The sequence below is a fragment of the Dipodomys merriami genome, unplaced genomic scaffold, assembly GCF_024711535.1.
Source record: "Dipodomys merriami isolate MVZ:Mamm:240054 unplaced genomic scaffold, mDipMer1.0.p SCAF_27, whole genome shotgun sequence".
Lineage (NCBI taxonomy): Eukaryota > Metazoa > Chordata > Mammalia > Rodentia > Heteromyidae > Dipodomys > Dipodomys merriami.
In genome coordinates, this window is record NW_027204159.1 from 5031354 (window position 1) to 5048434 (window position 17081).

The window sequence follows — 17081 nt, forward strand, 5'->3', positions numbered from 1 at the left end:
CATGATACTTTTAGCCTTTAAATAATTAAGGATTATTCTTAGCCAACTGTTGTGATGTCCCCTTACAAACCCATCACTTAAAAATAAAGCAGGAGGATCACAAATTCAAAGACAGCCTGGACTATGTAGCAAATTAATTTCTTAAAGAAGTTGGGCATCTGTTGCTTAGACCTGTAACTCTGGCTACTCAGGAGGCTGAGATCTGATGATCATCGTTTAAAACCAGCCCAGGTAGTAATGTCTGTAAGACTACCTCCACTTAACCAGCAAAATGCTGGGCTGGAGGCATGGCTCAAGCAATGTGCCAACTGTGAGTGAAAAAGCTTCATAGATCTGGCACCCTGAGTTCAAGCCCTGATTCTGGCATACACATAAATATGAATTCTATATTCTTGATTTTTATTAATTCTAAAATATGTTTGACATTAAACTAAAGTGAATCTGGGTCTCCTGAATCTTCCTTGATAATCCTAACACATCCTACTTCTTCATGCCCAGAACCTCTTATCCTATGGCTATCCATCTCTATCCTGTCTCTCCACTTTTTTTCAAGGCTTATGAATCACTACCAAGTTTGGCTTCACTTCTCTTTGCCAGTCTACACCAAAGATCATCTATTTTATTTAAGTTTTCTTCTAGCCTCAGTTTGAATATAGTAGGTCCCTAGACTACATATTCAATAGAGTTGTCTTATTATCTTCATCCTACCAAAATTTAATTTAGAGTCTTTATCTGATATTTTATTTTGTGAGCATTTTGTAAAATGTTAGCTCTTCAGAATTACTTTACCATGGTGTTTAAGACTAGCTGTCATTAAATGGAATGTATGATGAGCTCTATAATCTCTTTTATCTACTCTGGCCCTAAAAATCTTTAACTTAATCAAAATCCAAAAATAGATTAACATCACTAACTATATCCTTGTCAATGATTACTTTCCTTAGGTTTTGTCTATAAGATCTGTTTAAATATATCTAAATATCTTAAATATCTCTACTTAGAAAAAAAAATCTTACTTTATAAAAATTTTATCCACCTATAAAAAGGCAAAGGTATTCTAACTACTAAAGTTCTCTCTTCTGTTTTAATCTTACTTGTCTTCAACTAAGATCCAATATTACATCCTCTTAGAAAGATGCTGCTTGAATTATATTGCTTTGCGACCAAATGAGCACATTTAACACATTTTTTTCTTGTTTCAAATGTCTTGAGGGTTGTTTCCTTTATCCCTTTCTTTGATACAAGCAGCCACTATATATTTTAGTAGTGAATTTCAAAATCCTTTTTAACCTTATAGGTCCAAGGGTAGCCAAGGATGGCTGCAGCTTCATATGATCAGTTGTTAAAGCAAGTTGAGGCACTGAAGATGGAGAACTCAAATCTTCGACAAGAGCTAGAAGATAATTCCAGTCATCTTACAAAACTGGAAACTGAGGCATCTAATATGAAGGTATCAAGACTGTGACTTTTAATCGTAGTTTATCCCTTTTCAAATCCTCTTGTAAATGGGGTAGCTAAGACCCTTCATTTATGGTAAGCAACATATGAAAACACTTTCTTGAAAAATAAAATATGTTGAGTTCTTTAGTGGATCATATAAACAAGATAAATGTAAAATTAAATTATTTTTTTATCTTAAAAGTAAGAGATTCAGCCAGGCATCTGCAATTCACACCTGTAATACTAGCTACTCTGTAGGCAGAGATCTGAGGATCAAGATTCAGAGCCAGCACAAGTAGAAGAATCCTTGGGACTCTTATCTCTAACTACCAAAACAGCTCAAAGTGGAGCTGTGGCTCAAGTGGTAGAGCACTAGCCTTGAGCAAAACAGTTGAGGGACAGTACCCAAAGTTCAAACCACAGGACTGGCACAAGAGAGAGACAGAGACACAGAGAAGGCGGGGGTGGAGATAGGGAGAGAGATAGAGATAGGAGACCAACTTTAAAAAGTTACTGTACTGGGAGCTGGGAAGATGGCTCAGTGGTAGAGCGCTTACCTTGCATGCATGAGGCCCTGGGTTCGATTCCCCAGCACCACATAAGAAAAAAAAGCCGGAAGTGGTGCTATAGCTCAAGTGGTAGAGCACTAGCCTTGAGCTGAAGAGCTGAGGGACAGCGCCCAGGCCCAGAGTTCAGGCCCCACGACCGGACCAAAAAAAAAAAAAAAAAGTTACTGTACTGAGGCAAGGTTTTCTGTGTAGTTCATAGAAACCAGCCTCATATTTCAGGATAGATCTCAAATATTAAATATCACCATCCCCTTCCACTCCTTTATATCTTGTTAACTCTGAAATGCTACCATGATGGATGATCTAGGAACAAACCTGGAACTGAAAGTCCTGTTCCTGACTTCGCCACAGTCTGAGATATATGATCCCTGGTTACCAATGAGGATTTAAATTGTATTATACAGGTATCATACAAGATGATTTTTTTCTTTCCTTTTCTTTTTGGCCAATTGTGGGGCTTGAACTCAGGGCCTGGGTGTTATCCCTGTGCTCTTTTGCTTAAGGCTAGTGCTCTACCACTTTGAGCCATAGCTCCACTTCTGGTTTTCTGGTAGTTAACTGAAGATAAAAGTCTCACAAGGACTTTCCTGCTTGGGCTTGCTTTGAACTGCAATCCTCAGATCTCAGCCTCCTTAGTAGTGAGGATTATGGACACGAACCACCATCACTTGGCTGTTGAAGATGTTTTCTATGCCACTTTCAGATCCTGTCTGATTTGCCAAATAGTTTTGAAAAGATGTGATAACATTCAAGAAAAGTTATATTCAGTCTGAAGTAGGGAAAACATATTCTAGATTCAAAATAATCAAGATTAAAACTATAGCTGTTTTAATTTCTAGTTACTTAGGCATATTTTCCTTTTGTAGAATTTAATACTTTTATAGAATTAAAGATTATCAGCAAATGTTAACCTCTGTGTACTTTAAGAAGTTCTTTCTGCTTTTTAGTGTTTCTCATCTTGCCTACTTTTTAACATCTTAATTCCTGACTGTTCTTCCTGTCAGGTTTCTACTCTTATTCTTTATTCATTTCCTAGTTTATCTAGTTGTTTTCCTATGCACTTCAAAGTCTCTCTTATTCTCTATGCTTTTGTGTATCCCGGAAATAACTTCTGATGCTTTTACTCTTTATACTTAACATCATAATATTAACCTTGACCTTTTGTTCTTATATAAAATTATTCCTGTCTTCATCTTTTTATTGATTCTTCACTATTCTAATATTCTATTTCTGTACTAAAACTCTCCAATAATAACATAGGTAGAATAAAATTGTTTTTTCCATACCACAAACTATGTAATCTCTTACCTTAAAAACACTAGAGTCAGCCAGAAGTCGGTGTTTATGCCTGTAATCCTAGATACTCAGAAGGCTGAGATCTGAGGATTATGGTTTGAAATTAGCATGGGCAAGATAGTCCATGAGACTCTCTTGTGTGTGTGAAAATACTGTACAGATGAGCTACAATTACATGAGCAAGGTAATGAGTACATTTCTTATGAAGCATTGTTGCCACCTCCTTTGTTTTTCCCCTATCATCCCTTCCCTCCCATCTCCACAACTATAGTCTGTGAGACTCTTATCTCTAATGAATCTCTCTCTCTCTCTCTTTCACACACACACACACACACTCACACACATGCATGCACACACGCACCAGAAGTGGAGCTATGGCTCAAATGGAAGAGTGCTAGCCTTGAGTACAAAAGCTCAGTGACAGTGCCCACACCCTAAGTTCAAGCCCACGACTAGCTGGCACACACACAAAACCATTGGAGTTAGTTACTTAATAGAGCTTGATATCATATAATTAATAAATACAGTGTACCTCAAATCATTATATATGGCATGTATTTTTGAAAGTTTAAAGAAGCACAAGAAAATCCTCTTGTATCTCCTTCAATATGGTATATTTTTTTCAGAGAACTCGGAGTTAGACTATCTTGATTTATACTCCAGAACTCTTAGATCTCTTTTTAAAGATTTTAACTATGTGAACAAATTTAAAATTCATTTAAAAATATTTGGGGGCTGAGTGCTAATGGCTCACCACACCTTTAATTGTAGCTATTCAAGAGGCTGATTTTGAGGATCATGATTTGAAGCCAGTCCAGCTTGGAAAGTCTATGAGAATCTTATCTCCAATTAACCACTAAAAATCCAGAAGTGGAAATGTGGCTCAAAGTGGTAGAATGCTAACCTTGAGCAAAAACTCAGGGACAGCACACAGACCCTAGGTTCAAGCCCCAGGTACACACAAAAATACTTCGGAAACTATTTTACCTTACGCTAAGATCCATCTGTATGCCAGCATAGTATCTGATAATCCAAATCACACACTTAAATTTTTACAGTGAAATACAAGTTGATTATACATCAGAAGTATAGAAACTTCAGCTATGTCTAAATTTAATCCTGAATTGCTTGTTACTCATCACATGGCTTCTGCATTTTTTTAAATCCATATTTCAAAATTGACACCTGGTTTCATAGCAATTACAACCATAAATGAAATTGTTATGTATCAATTCCTTAAAAGATTATGTGTTTTAAGGAACAGAAACCAGCACCTTTTTATTTCATATTAGAATATTGATTTGTAAAAATACACTTTTAGAACACCTGTTACTTCATACATTGGATTAAAGTTAATGTACTACAGTGGCTCTTCTCACAAAAAACACTTAGTAGATTTTGGAATACATTGTATAGTATGGGATCATGTTTCTTATATCTTATTTTTGGGGGGTCTGGTTGTGGGGCCTGAATTCTGGGCCTGGGCGATATCCCTTAGCTCTTCAGCTCAAGGATAGCAATCTACCACTGGAGTCACGGCACCACTTCTGGGTTTTTTTTCCTGCTTACGTGGTGCTGAGGAAACAAACCCAGGGCCTCAAGAATGCAAGGCAAGTGCTCTACCACGCTCTACCACTGAGCCACCTTCCCAGCCCGGGATCATGTTTCTTGACCATTATTTACCACCAACCAAGGCTAAGCCGTCTCCTTCAACCATTTTATTTAAACTAAGGAAAGCTAAAATGTATGCAATATTACCATCTAGTGGCAAAAGAAGATACTACCTTGCTGCTGATTAATTATACTATACAAATGTTTTGACAGATGAGACAATGTGTATAACAGAAATATGAGCAGATGGTATATTTGAGGATATTAAGGAAGTATTTTACTTTTTAGACAAATTGACACCATTGTGATTGTGTTTAGAAAGGTTCCCTACTGAGATGTAATTATTAAATACTTACCAAAAAACTATGTTTGATATTCATGTTCAGATATATCTGGGCTAGAGATGTGGAAATGCAAGTTGTTGTGGGTGTGCAGATAAAACAGTATTGACTAAGAATTGATAATTATTGAAATGGAGCTTGATAATACATGAAAATTCATTATAACTATTAATGTATGAGTTTGAAATTTTCTGTGATAGAAATATAAAACAGATTGTAATGGGATTTAGATGATCTGGAGCCAGATAAGTTCAAAATATGTGTAATATGTGTGTTGGGTTATACACACAGGTATGTATGTTTGTATGTATGTGTGTATGTATGTATGTATGTATATCCAAATAGCTGCAACTACAGGTACAACCTACCCTATCCTATGTACTATATATATTTTTTCCCTTCAGGGGTAGATTTCAACTTAATTGGCTTAAAAGTCCTGAACATAGTAGCAAGGTAATATGGTTCTATAGACCTGTAAAGCATTCATGCTAAGAGATGGCATAGTGGAGGAAGAATTGTCTGTAGGCAATTTTTCCCCCCATTGCTGGGGCTTGAATTCAGGGCCTCGTGTCCTCATTAGCCTTTATGTCCATGTCTGATGCTCTGCCAGTTGAGCCACACCTCTGTTTACTGGTTTTGGGAGATAAAATTCTCTTGGATTTGTCTGCCAGGCTAATTCTCAACTCCCACCCTCCTAACTTCCATCTGGTTGTAGGCAAATTATTAATGAAGCATTTATATCTCAGCTAGAATGTAGAATATCTATGTTGCTCTATAAACTACAAAATCATGTATATGTTAAGTAATTTTTTCAGAGTATAAGGACAGGAAAAAACCATAAAAGTTCAGATCGGCACAGTTAGTGATTTGCTTTTAAATATTTAGTTATCGAAAATGTAGTAAGTTATTTTTTAATCTTAAAAATAAGAGACCTAGGGGCTGGGAAGTTGGCTCAGTGGTAGAGCGCTTGCCTTGCATGCCTGAGGCCCTGGGTTAGATTCCTCAGCACCACATAAGCAAAAAGAAAAAAGCCGGAAGTGGCGCTGTGGCTCAAGTGGTAGAGCACTGGCCTTGAGCTGAAGAGCTGAGGGACAGTGCTCAGGCCCAGAGTTCAGGCCCCACAACCGGACCAAAAAAAAAAAAAAAAAAAAAAATAAGAGACCTAGGGACTAATGTCCCTAATTTCTTTACAGGTTCTTTTATTCCTGTTAGCTTTTAAGTGTGCAGGTTGTTAACCCATAATAGTAATGAAAGTGTTCTTGGAAACAGAACCCCCTGTAATTACAGAGATGTTCCTAGCACATCATACTTTTAATGAAACCTTAAAAAAACTTTTTAAAAAACCTTTTAAAAAATAAAAGGAAGTGTTTCTATTTTAGTTGCATTACCCTGAAAGCTCTTTATAGATTGCTTTCCCTAGCATGCGTGAAGCCCTGAGTTGGATTCCTCAGTACCACAAGAAAAAGCCATAAGTAGAAGGGCTGTGGCTCAAGTGGTGGAGTGCTAGCCTTGAGCAAAAGAGCTCAGAGACCGTGCCCAGGCCTTGAGCAAGCACCAGGACTGGCAAAAAAAAAAAAAAAAAAAAAAAATTAAAATGCACACCATTAACTGGGAAAACTTTTTTTTTTGCTATACATATATGTATGTATGTGTGTGTGGTGTGTGTGTTTGACAAAGGGACTTGTGTCAGACTATATAAAGAATTCCTGTAAATGGTAACCCAAGAAATAGAATTTTGAAATATATTCTAATGACTTGAAGACAATTCAGAAAGGAAGATAAATGACCAATAAGCACATGAGAAGAGGTTCAGTAACATCTGTCATCAGGAAAATCCAAAGACCATTTGATTCCTACTCAGATGACTAAAATTCAGATGACTATTCATTCCAGATGTGGAACAATGGAGTGCTGTTACATTACTGAGAGGAGTATTAAACACTGGTGGGCAGTTTCTTTTAAACTATGATTCAGCATTTGAACTCCTTGAAATGTACACAAGAGAAGTGATTGCATATACCTAGTAAAAGATTTGAAGCATGGAACAAATGGTAAAGCACTTACCATGAGCAGGAAAAACTGAGTGTAAACACAAGGCCTTGAATTCAAGCTCAGATACTGACTGGCATAATAATAATAATAATAATAATAATAATAATAATAATAATAATAATAATAATAATAATATCGTTCTTCAGTATAGCCTCCAAACTGGTAACTACCCATTAATAGAAGAATAAATTAAGGTCTGTTCATGCAGTGGATTAGTATACAGCATTAAAAAATAATGAATGATATATGCAGTAGCTTGGATGCATCTCACAGGTAATTATGTTAAGTAAAAAACCTGAGACACAAAAGGCTATTTACTGTGTAATTTCATTTTTAATGAAAAGCATGCCAAACCTGCCACATGCTATTATGAAGTCATAACAATGGTTATTTATGGAGATTGAAGACTGGTAAGGGTCTGAGAAAACCATCTGAAATGTTAGAAATGTTTTTCTTCACCTAGGTGATAATTACACAGATAGAAAAATTCATCAGGTACTTAAGATTAGTGTACTTTACCTATAAGTTGTACCTCTATAAAAGCAAGAAATATAATTTAGACTTATTTTTATTTTTATTATAGAATAACCAGCCATATGCTAGTCATAGCAAACTAGTAAGTAATTTAAGTCATCCCATATGTTGTCACATGAAAGCAAAGAAAGTAAATGTGACTATAAATTAATATGTCCCCCTTTTTTTAGTGAGCCACTTAATCCAGAGTATACACAAAATAATTTCAGGGACACATCATTGAGGTAAGTTGGTTACTTTCAAAAAATGACTACTTTGAAAGGCTTCAAGAAATTTTAACCATATATTTCAATGAATTTATTTGCTTAAAAGTTGGTGTACATAACTATAACTTGAGAATCACCACTAGTAGGCATTGGAGAAAAAGTCTTGTAAAGAGAGACCTAACCAAAGCTTTAGGGAGACCTAACCGAGCTTTACTTTGAAGAAACTTGACAGCTCTGTGCAAGGTTGGACTCTTTAGGAGATTATTTTAGTAGTTTAGATTGGCTTAAACAATAATAAGAATAAACGTGAACCAAAATAAGAGCAGCAAGAGTAAGAGATAACAGAGTAATGATAGAATTTGATATGAGAGGAAAAGTAGTAAGAGTGAATGGAAAGAATATTGAAGGTGCTAGAAAAATCATGGGTAGCTCATAATGAATTTTCAAACTGGAAGAGATGAAATAACCAGAAGTCCATAGTAGACCTTTTGGTGAGGCTCCACATTCATTTCAGGAAAGGCATCTTTGTCTCACAGAGGGAATACTATGGGAGTGTGAATACATGTTCACACATCTTAGTACTCAAGCCTTTCAAACTACAGCCTTGTCTATTATTTAAAGGTCACATCCTAAGATCACAGGCTAGAGATTATGTTTTTATTACAATGATACTATCTTGAAGTTGTCTTTTCTGCATTCACTCACTGTTGGACAGATTTTCTTTTCAATGCATTTATAGATTACTTTTTTTCTGTAGGATAATACTACTCTTAAAGGTTGCAAGTGTTCAAATGTAAGTGCATTTGTAAAATTGAATTGATCAAAGGACTTATTCCAGGAGTCAGAATGGAATGCTTTAGTATATGGAAAGTATAAATCTAAATTAATGTTTAAAAAATTCTATTCTAGCCTTATAAATGAGCTTCCAATATTCTCTGAGAAAAATTTATCAAGAAAATTTCTATAAGGAAACAATAGCATCAAAAGTCAGGAAGCAGAGAGCATTACAGTTTTTGAATATCTTATCAGTGATGATCATATTCTAGAAGATAATATGTAAAAGCTTGAATATTAAGCAGGTTATAATATGTTCATTTATGTGGTATTTTCCTTGGTCAAGTTGTTACAAGTTTAAGGGACATGGATTCTAAACACATGCTTGCTTAAAAGCTTAAAAGTTTCTTAGTCTCAATTTATTTATCTAAAAATAAAAACAAAAATAATTGACCTTTTTAATAGTTAAGATATAATTAATAGTCAGGCACTAGCTGCTGATGCCTGTAATCCTAGCTACTCAAGAGGCTGTGATCTGTAGAACACAGTTAACCACCAAAAAGTCAGAAGTGGAGCTGTGGCTCAAGTGGTAGAATGCTAGCTAGACTTGAGCAGAAAAGCTCAGAGGCAAAGTCCAGGGCTTGATGAGTTCAAGCCCCAAACCTGGAGCAAACAAGATATAATTGATGTATTTTATTTAGAATATATTAATTATATAAAACAGTGTTTCCCTGTGATATTTTATATATATGGATAATGTACGTTGATCATATTTATGTCCCCATCACCTTCTTTTATGTGTATCATATAAGTGTCTTGAACAGAAATTCCTCATAGTCACCATAATCAGAAGCTGTAACTATTACTATAGTAATATTATCATTGGATATATGATATATAATGAATAATAGCGTGTATATATACACATTTATACATATATGTATACATATTATATAGGTGCTTATAGCTTATATCATGTTTCAGGGTGATCTAAAATAACTCTTTCCTCTCCCCAGCAGATCTACATGCCAAGAAACGTAGAATCATATGTTTAGATTTTTAGAGTTTTTTCTTGTCAATATGCTGCATTTTTTTTAACAGGAAGTACTTAAACAACTACAAGGAAGTATTGAAGATGAAGCTATGGCTTCTTCAGGACAGATTGACTTATTAGAACGTCTAAAAGGTAGCTCTTTAAAAGTGTCTTAATCTAACTTTTAAAGTTCAAATAACTTTTAAATGTATAGATCAAGTACAGATCATCCTGATTTGGATTTTGGTATCTGTTTTGTTTTGGGGTTTTGTTTTGTTTTGTTGGTATATATCACTCTTAGCTATTAGGCTGTAATTCTTTTTTTTTTTTTTGGGGGGGGGGTCCGGTCTGAACTTTGGGCCTGGGAACTATCCCTCAGCTCTTCAGCTCAAGGCTAGCACTCTACCACTTGAGCCACAGTGCCACTTTCAGCTTTTTCTGGTTATGTGGTGCTGAGGAATCTAACCTAGGGCCTCATGCATGCAAGGCATGCACTCTACCACTGAGCCACCTTCCCAGCCCCTAGACTGTAATTCTTAAAGTACAATTATAGAAAAGTGTATTTGCTATCATTTTTGGGTAAATATTTAACTGGTTTTAATTAAACTATTTCGTATTTCTTTTTAAAGTATATTGCCATTCTGCCAATCACTAAATAGAACTTTAGTATTCTGTAGACCATAGACTAAATAGCAGCAGATATATTTAAAGAGTTATCGTTCATCTGGAATAGAACTCTGTCTTTTTACATAGTACATCAGTTTATTAACAAGCCTTTTTAATAGAATTTTTAAAAGAATGGTTCTTTTTTTGCCTTAAAATGTCAGTGTCATACCGTAAAAGTGTTTATTAATAATTGAAACTAAGCAGAGAAATTACTTTTGTTTCCAAAATATTATCTCAAGGACTTAAGGGAGTACATTTGTCTAATTTTAACATGCTACTTATTTTCTGACTCAAGCTGGCATTGAAGGAAAAGATTACCCACTCTGATTCTTTCTAAGTGATTGTTGTTGGGGTTTTTTTTAGTAATGTACATTGTTAGCTAAAATATGAACCAAAGATTTCTTTTTCATATAACATAGTTTTAGGAATATTTTACATGACAAAAAGCGGTTGCTACATAAAAACGTGTTTTTACATTATTTAGAACTTAACTTAGACAGCAACAGTTTCCCCGGAGTGAAACTACGATCAAAAATGTCCCTCCGTTCTTACGGAAGCCGGGAAGGATCTGTATCAAGTCGTTCAGGAGAGTGCAGTCCTGTTCCTATGGGGTCGTTTCCAAGAAGAGGGTTTGTAAATGGAAGCAGAGAAAGTACTGGATATTTAGAAGAACTTGAAAAAGAGAGGTAACTTCTGTTCATTTTATAGTAAATATTGACTTGTATACTCCAAATTTGTTGATATTATTTTGTAATACCAGATATAGGTTATGAATTTATTGTAGGTGATAGCTAACATTTCAAGAACCCATGGCATCTTTGAACACAAACATAATATATAATTGTATTTAAATACTCTATTCCAGGGATTCTAAAGACTTTTCTTTATCACATATCAGATATTCTGCACATTAGCTAATACATATGATCATAATATTTATATCTGGTTAACATCTGCAACTTCTTTTTATTTCTTTTTTTTTGGCGGTGGGGCTTGAACACTGGGCTTGGGCACTGTCCTTCAGCTCTTCAGATAAGACTAACACTCTACTACTTGAGCCACAGCACCACTTCCAACATCTGCAACTTCTTTTTAATTAAATGTCTGGTTATTTTTTCAATTAAATTGAGTAACTACTAGATCTAGTATATAGGTCTATTACAGGTGGCCAAAAATGGAAACAGTTACCAATTTATCAGTTTTCATATTTAAAAAAGCATTGCTCAAAATGGAATCAGTCAAGGTACTAACCAAACAATGAAAAGATAGAGAAAATCCGGTATGCCTACACAGTGGAGGGTTATTCATCCCAGAGGAGGAGGAATAATAAAATCATGTTGTTTGCAGAAAAATAGAAGTGGTGATGGCTTTTTAAATTTTGGTGCCAATCCTGGGGCTTGAACTCAGGGCCTGGGCACTGTCCCTGGGCTTTTGTGCTCAAGGCTAGTGGTCTACCAGTTTGAACCATCACACCATTTTTTAGTAGTTAATTGGAAATAAGAGTCTCACAGACTTTTCTGCCCAGGCTGGCTTTGAACTTTGATCCTCAAATCTTAGCCTCCTGAGTAGCTAGGATTACAGGTGTGAGCCACCAACCCTGGCTGGAGATCATCATTTTAAGAGAAATAAGCTAGACTAAAAACAGAAATATTGCAACTGAGTGCCAGTGGCTCTTGCCTGTAAACCTAGCTACTGAAGAGGCTGAGATCTGAGGATAGCAATTTGAAGCCAACCCAGACAGGAAAGTTTGTAAAATGGTTTATCTCCAACTAGCCACCAAAAATCTGAAAGTAGAGCTGTGGCTCAAGTGATAGAGTAGTAGTGAAGAACAGTACCCAGACCCTGAGGGAAGAGAGGAAGGGATCTAGATCTAAATGTATATGTATATTTGTATATGACATGAATATAAAAAGAGACTATTTGGTTGGGGGAGAGGAAAGAGGAAAAGAGAGGGTGACAAAGACAGGTGAATGTGATTGATGTGCCTTCAAAGTACATTATATTTATTCAGGGAAATAGTACAATAAACCCTATTGTGGCTGGGTACTGTTGGCTCCTGCCTGTAATTGTAGCAGTTTGAAACCAGTCCAGGTAAGAAAGTTCATGTGACTGTTACCTCCAGTTAGCCAGACGTGTAGCTGTGGCTCAAGTAGTAGAGCACAAGCCTTGAGCAGGAAAACTCAAGGACAGTGCCCGTGCCCTGAGTTCAAGCCCCAGGACTGGCGAAATAAATAAGTAAATAAATCCGTTTGTACAAAAATATATGCTAATTTAAAGAAAAACATTGATATAAAGTGAGTTCAGAATCCTCATAACTGTTCTACTCTTTTCTTCCTGAAGTTAACATTATCTTATTGTAAATAACAGAATATGGATCATTATCAAGAATTTTTTTCAGAAGTAGCACTGTGGCTCAAAGTGGTAGAGTGCTAGCCTTGAGCAAAAGAGCTCAGACAACATCCAGGCCCTGAGTTCAAACCCCACATCTGACAGAAAAAAAAATAAAAGAATTTTTTTCGAGTGTTTCATGTTTCCTAAAAAATAACTAATGCACAAATGATACCTAACTATTCTTCCTATTAGAATTCCTAAAATGTCTCTTAAGATATTCAGAATGGTAAAGTATATGTTACATATTAATTTTATGACCTTGGTCAGTTCATTTGATTTTTTTTGGCAAGTTCTGTAAAACACAGATTTTGGTTCAACCTCATGGAGTTATGAAAATCTAGTATTAATTTTAGATAAAGAAAATACTCTAAGAAATGTACTCATTATCTTGCCCATGTAATTGTAACCCCTCTATACAGTATTTTCACAATAAAAAAAATACTCAACATATACTGAGAGTGATATTGATAACACCATCAGTTTCTCAGATATTACATAATTTCATCTTCAAATTCACAACTAAGACATTCATATCAGAGAAATTTCTCTTATTTCAATGTTGGTATATTATTTTGGGTGCTAAGAGCTAAAACCACATTATGTAATTTCTAATTCTCTCACTTTGTTTCTGGCAGCATTCCTGCTCTTCTTACCTTATTAGTATACTTTCTTACCTTATTAGTATACTTTTTTTTTTTTTTGGTCAGTCATGGGGATTGAATTCAGGGGCTAGGTGTTGTCCCTAAGCTTTTTTCCTCAAGGCTAGTCTCTACCACTTTGAGGCACAGCTCCACTTCCAGGTTTTAATGGTTAATTGGAGAGAGAAGTTTCATAGCCTTTCCTGCTTGTGCTGGCTTTGAACTGAGGTCCTCAGATCTTGGCCTCCTGAGTAGATAGGATTATAGACATGAGCCACCAGCACCTGGCTCTTATTAGTATACTTTTTATTCTTATACTAGTTTTGGATTTTGTTACATATAATAAAATAGCTGTACCTTTTACTTCTCATCATATTCTTAGACTATAAATAAGAAAGTATTTGGTTGAAATGTAAGTATCATAATTATAATACTCTTAAGTCCTAACTTCAAAAATCCAAATGACTGTTTTTGTTCATTCATTACTAGTAGCTTTAATAGTGATTAAGAATTGCTCTTATGCCATCTGTATTAGCATTGTATAAACTTATCTTTCTTTAAAAAAAATAGATCATTACTCCTTGCTGATCTTGACAAAGAGGAAAAGGAAAAAGACTGGTATTATGCTCAACTTCAGAATCTCACTAAAAGAATAGATAGTCTTCCTTTAACTGAAAACGTAAGTAACTTGGCAGTACCACTTATTTTAGAATTTAACAATTTGACTTTTAAAAATTCCTAAGTTAAGCTGGGCACCCATGGCTCATGCCCATAATCGTAGCTACTCAGGAGGCTGAGATCTGAGGATCACAGTTCAAAGCCAGCATAGGCAGGAAAGGCTATGAAACTTTTTTATCTCCAATAAACTACCAGAAAACTGGAAGTGGCATTGTGGTTCAAGTGGTAGAGCGCTAGCCTTGAGTGAAGAGCCTAGGGACAATGTCTAGGCCCAGAGTTCAAGCCCCATGACCACCATCACCAACAACAAAATTCCTAAGTTAAAACGTTTGGTGGTATGTAACTGTATACAAATGTGTTAACTGAAATACAATAGATTAAAGAGAGATCTCAAATAGTGTAATCCCTTACAAAGCCAAAGTCAGAGTTCAGTACTAGACACTTGAAAGGAGTAGGATGGGGTCAAAGGGAAAGAGGTGGATTAATGAAGAAGAGAAGTGGAAAATGCAGACAAGAATCCAATTTATATCCTACAAAATTTAAGAAGAGGGAGAGAGGGGGTAGATAGGGGAAGGGATGGGTGAGAATGTTGGAAGAGGTAACACTGATATTGATCAAGAGATACTGTATTTATACATTGTATTAATAAACGATATTTATAAACTTCGTTAAATGGCAACTTCAGTGTACAACTACTTAAGATAATTTTTTAATGTATTTTTCAAAAAAAGACCTGAGTTGCTGGGTGCCATTAATTTATGTGTATAATCTTGGCAGGAGGTTGAGATCCAAGGATCACTGTTGGAAGCCATCCCAGGCAGGAAAGGCTTTGAGACTGTAATCTCCAATTAACCACCAAAAGCCTGAAGTGGAGCTGTGTCTCGAGTGGTAGAGTGCTAGCCTTGAGCACAGAAGCACAGAGATAGTGCCTAGTCTCTGAGTTCAAGCCTCAGGACCAACATACACATGTACACACGTGCGCACGGTTACACATACACACACACATACACACACACAGTTATCTATTAAAAATTCAAGATAACTGAAGTAATTTGTAAATTTTAGTATCAACTCTAACCTGAATATATAAGTTTGGGCAACCATTTTGTTTGTTTTTTTAATTCTGTCTGTTGAATTTCCAAACACACTGTTTGAATATTTATCTGTCCCTTTTTTATACAATATTACAGATATCATGCCAGATAGTTTTTGCAATAAAATCATATTGAAACTATAGCCATGCTCTTACTATTTTTTGTGGGATCCACACTTCCTCTTACAAATATATCTATGTAAAAAAAAAAAAAAAAAGCTCTCCCCTCCTCCTCATAACCTCTCTGTATTAGCTATTTTATACATGGACTGGCATAAATTAAGGAAGTTTCTGAAATACTTTCATAATGTTATGCCTATATGTTTCAACTGTTACTCATCTTTTTTATATATTCTTTCTTTTTGGTATCAGTAGTGGAGCTTGAACTCAGGACTCCTGCCTTGCTTTTTCTACCCAGCGTTGGAATTCTACCTCTTGAGCCATACCTTCACTTCCAGCTTTTTGCTGGTTAACTGGGGATAGAAGTCTCATGGACTTCTTCCTATTGTAGTTTAGACTGTAATCCTCAGATCCTAGCTTCCTGAATCTCTAGGATTTCAGGTATGAACCCCCAGTGCCTGGCAGATCTTTTATTTAATTTCAAAGAGAGAACAAATTAAAATAAGACTACTTGCTTTTTTAGATTTTTTTTCTTAGTTTCCAAGATTAGCACTTTTGAGAAAACATAGTAACTTAAAAAGATACAAGGAGAAGTAAAACTCTTTTCAAAACATGTAATTAGATTTCCTGAGTGGAGGTTAGAACTGGAGGTTTAAATGCTCATTTTCCTAGAACAATCACTGTTGAGCTGGAGAAAAAGCATCCCTTTCCCTGACAGTGTCCTTAAAGTCTTCCTGGGAATTAAGAAGACCTAATTTGGATATGGCTGAAGAGATACATTCTGCATGGTAGGACGTGTTCCTTACACATGAAAGGGGTGAGAACTGCTCTGACTTAAAATAACAACACAGTTTGGAGTCCTTAGACTAGAATATTATTCTGATTCAGAGATGTCTCATGCAGTTCTCTGTAGGCACAGAGAGCATGTGATATCTATAGCAGTTGCTTCTCAGCCTTTTAGCTAAGATCAAGTGAAAAAATCTAAAGCATTTCCTCATTCCTTTTATGGCATTATTCCTTCCATAAAACTCTGTTACTATAATTTTATCTAGTCATATTTTACTTTTTCCTCTTCATCCTTTGTAATCTTGGCATACAGTGTCTGATATTTTTTTATTGTGAAAATACTGTACAGAGGGGTTACAATTACATGAGCTAGATAATGAGTACATTTCTTATCAAGCATTGTAGCCTCCTCCTTTGTTTCCCCTTCCCATCCCATCCTCCCCCACCCAACCTTCCTCCCCCCCCCACCAAAGTTGTAAAGTTCGTTTTCGACATAATGACTTGTACATCTCATTGTTGCAATGGGTCCACCTGTATCCCTATTTAAACTGTTTGTTTTTCCCTTCCCCTCCACAAATTATACCAACATCAAATACAGTGAAAGCAGGGGTCCGTGGGGGAGGGACATACAAAGCAACAAAGAAATAATCTTATAAATGTGTTAGAAACAATCGCATGAAAGAAAAAAAAATTGAATACTATCTTAGTGTTCATTTCCCTAACATCAACTCATCTGACCTTTTCTGCTTGACTCAGACATACACTAGATATTACAAATAAGGGAAACCACGGGACCTACGTTTCTTTGAGCCTGGCTTACTTCACTTAATATAATTTTTTCTAAGTCTTTCCA

The 17081-nt window shown here is 35.6% G+C and overlaps 1 protein-coding gene across 16 annotated transcripts in view; it reads left to right on the plus strand.

The window, feature by feature from the left end:
• Apc (APC regulator of WNT signaling pathway) overlaps positions 1 to 17081 on the plus strand; it is a 101121-nt gene that overhangs the window by 35636 nt on the left and 48404 nt on the right. For 7 of the 16 annotated variants that reach the window (XM_070036047.1, XM_070036050.1, XM_070036058.1 and 4 more), the window contains exons 2-5: positions 1298 to 1450; positions 9925 to 10009; positions 11007 to 11208; positions 14122 to 14230. In XM_070036047.1, coding sequence (XP_069892148.1) covers positions 1316 to 1450; positions 9925 to 10009; positions 11007 to 11208; positions 14122 to 14230 — 531 coding nt within the window. In that variant the 5' untranslated portion in view covers positions 1298 to 1315. Of the gene's footprint in view, positions 1 to 1297; positions 1451 to 1514; positions 1534 to 9924; positions 10010 to 11006; positions 11209 to 14121; positions 14231 to 17081 lie in introns of those variants that run through there. The other 9 variants (XM_070036049.1, XM_070036046.1, XM_070036057.1 and 6 more) reach the window with 3 other exon arrangements.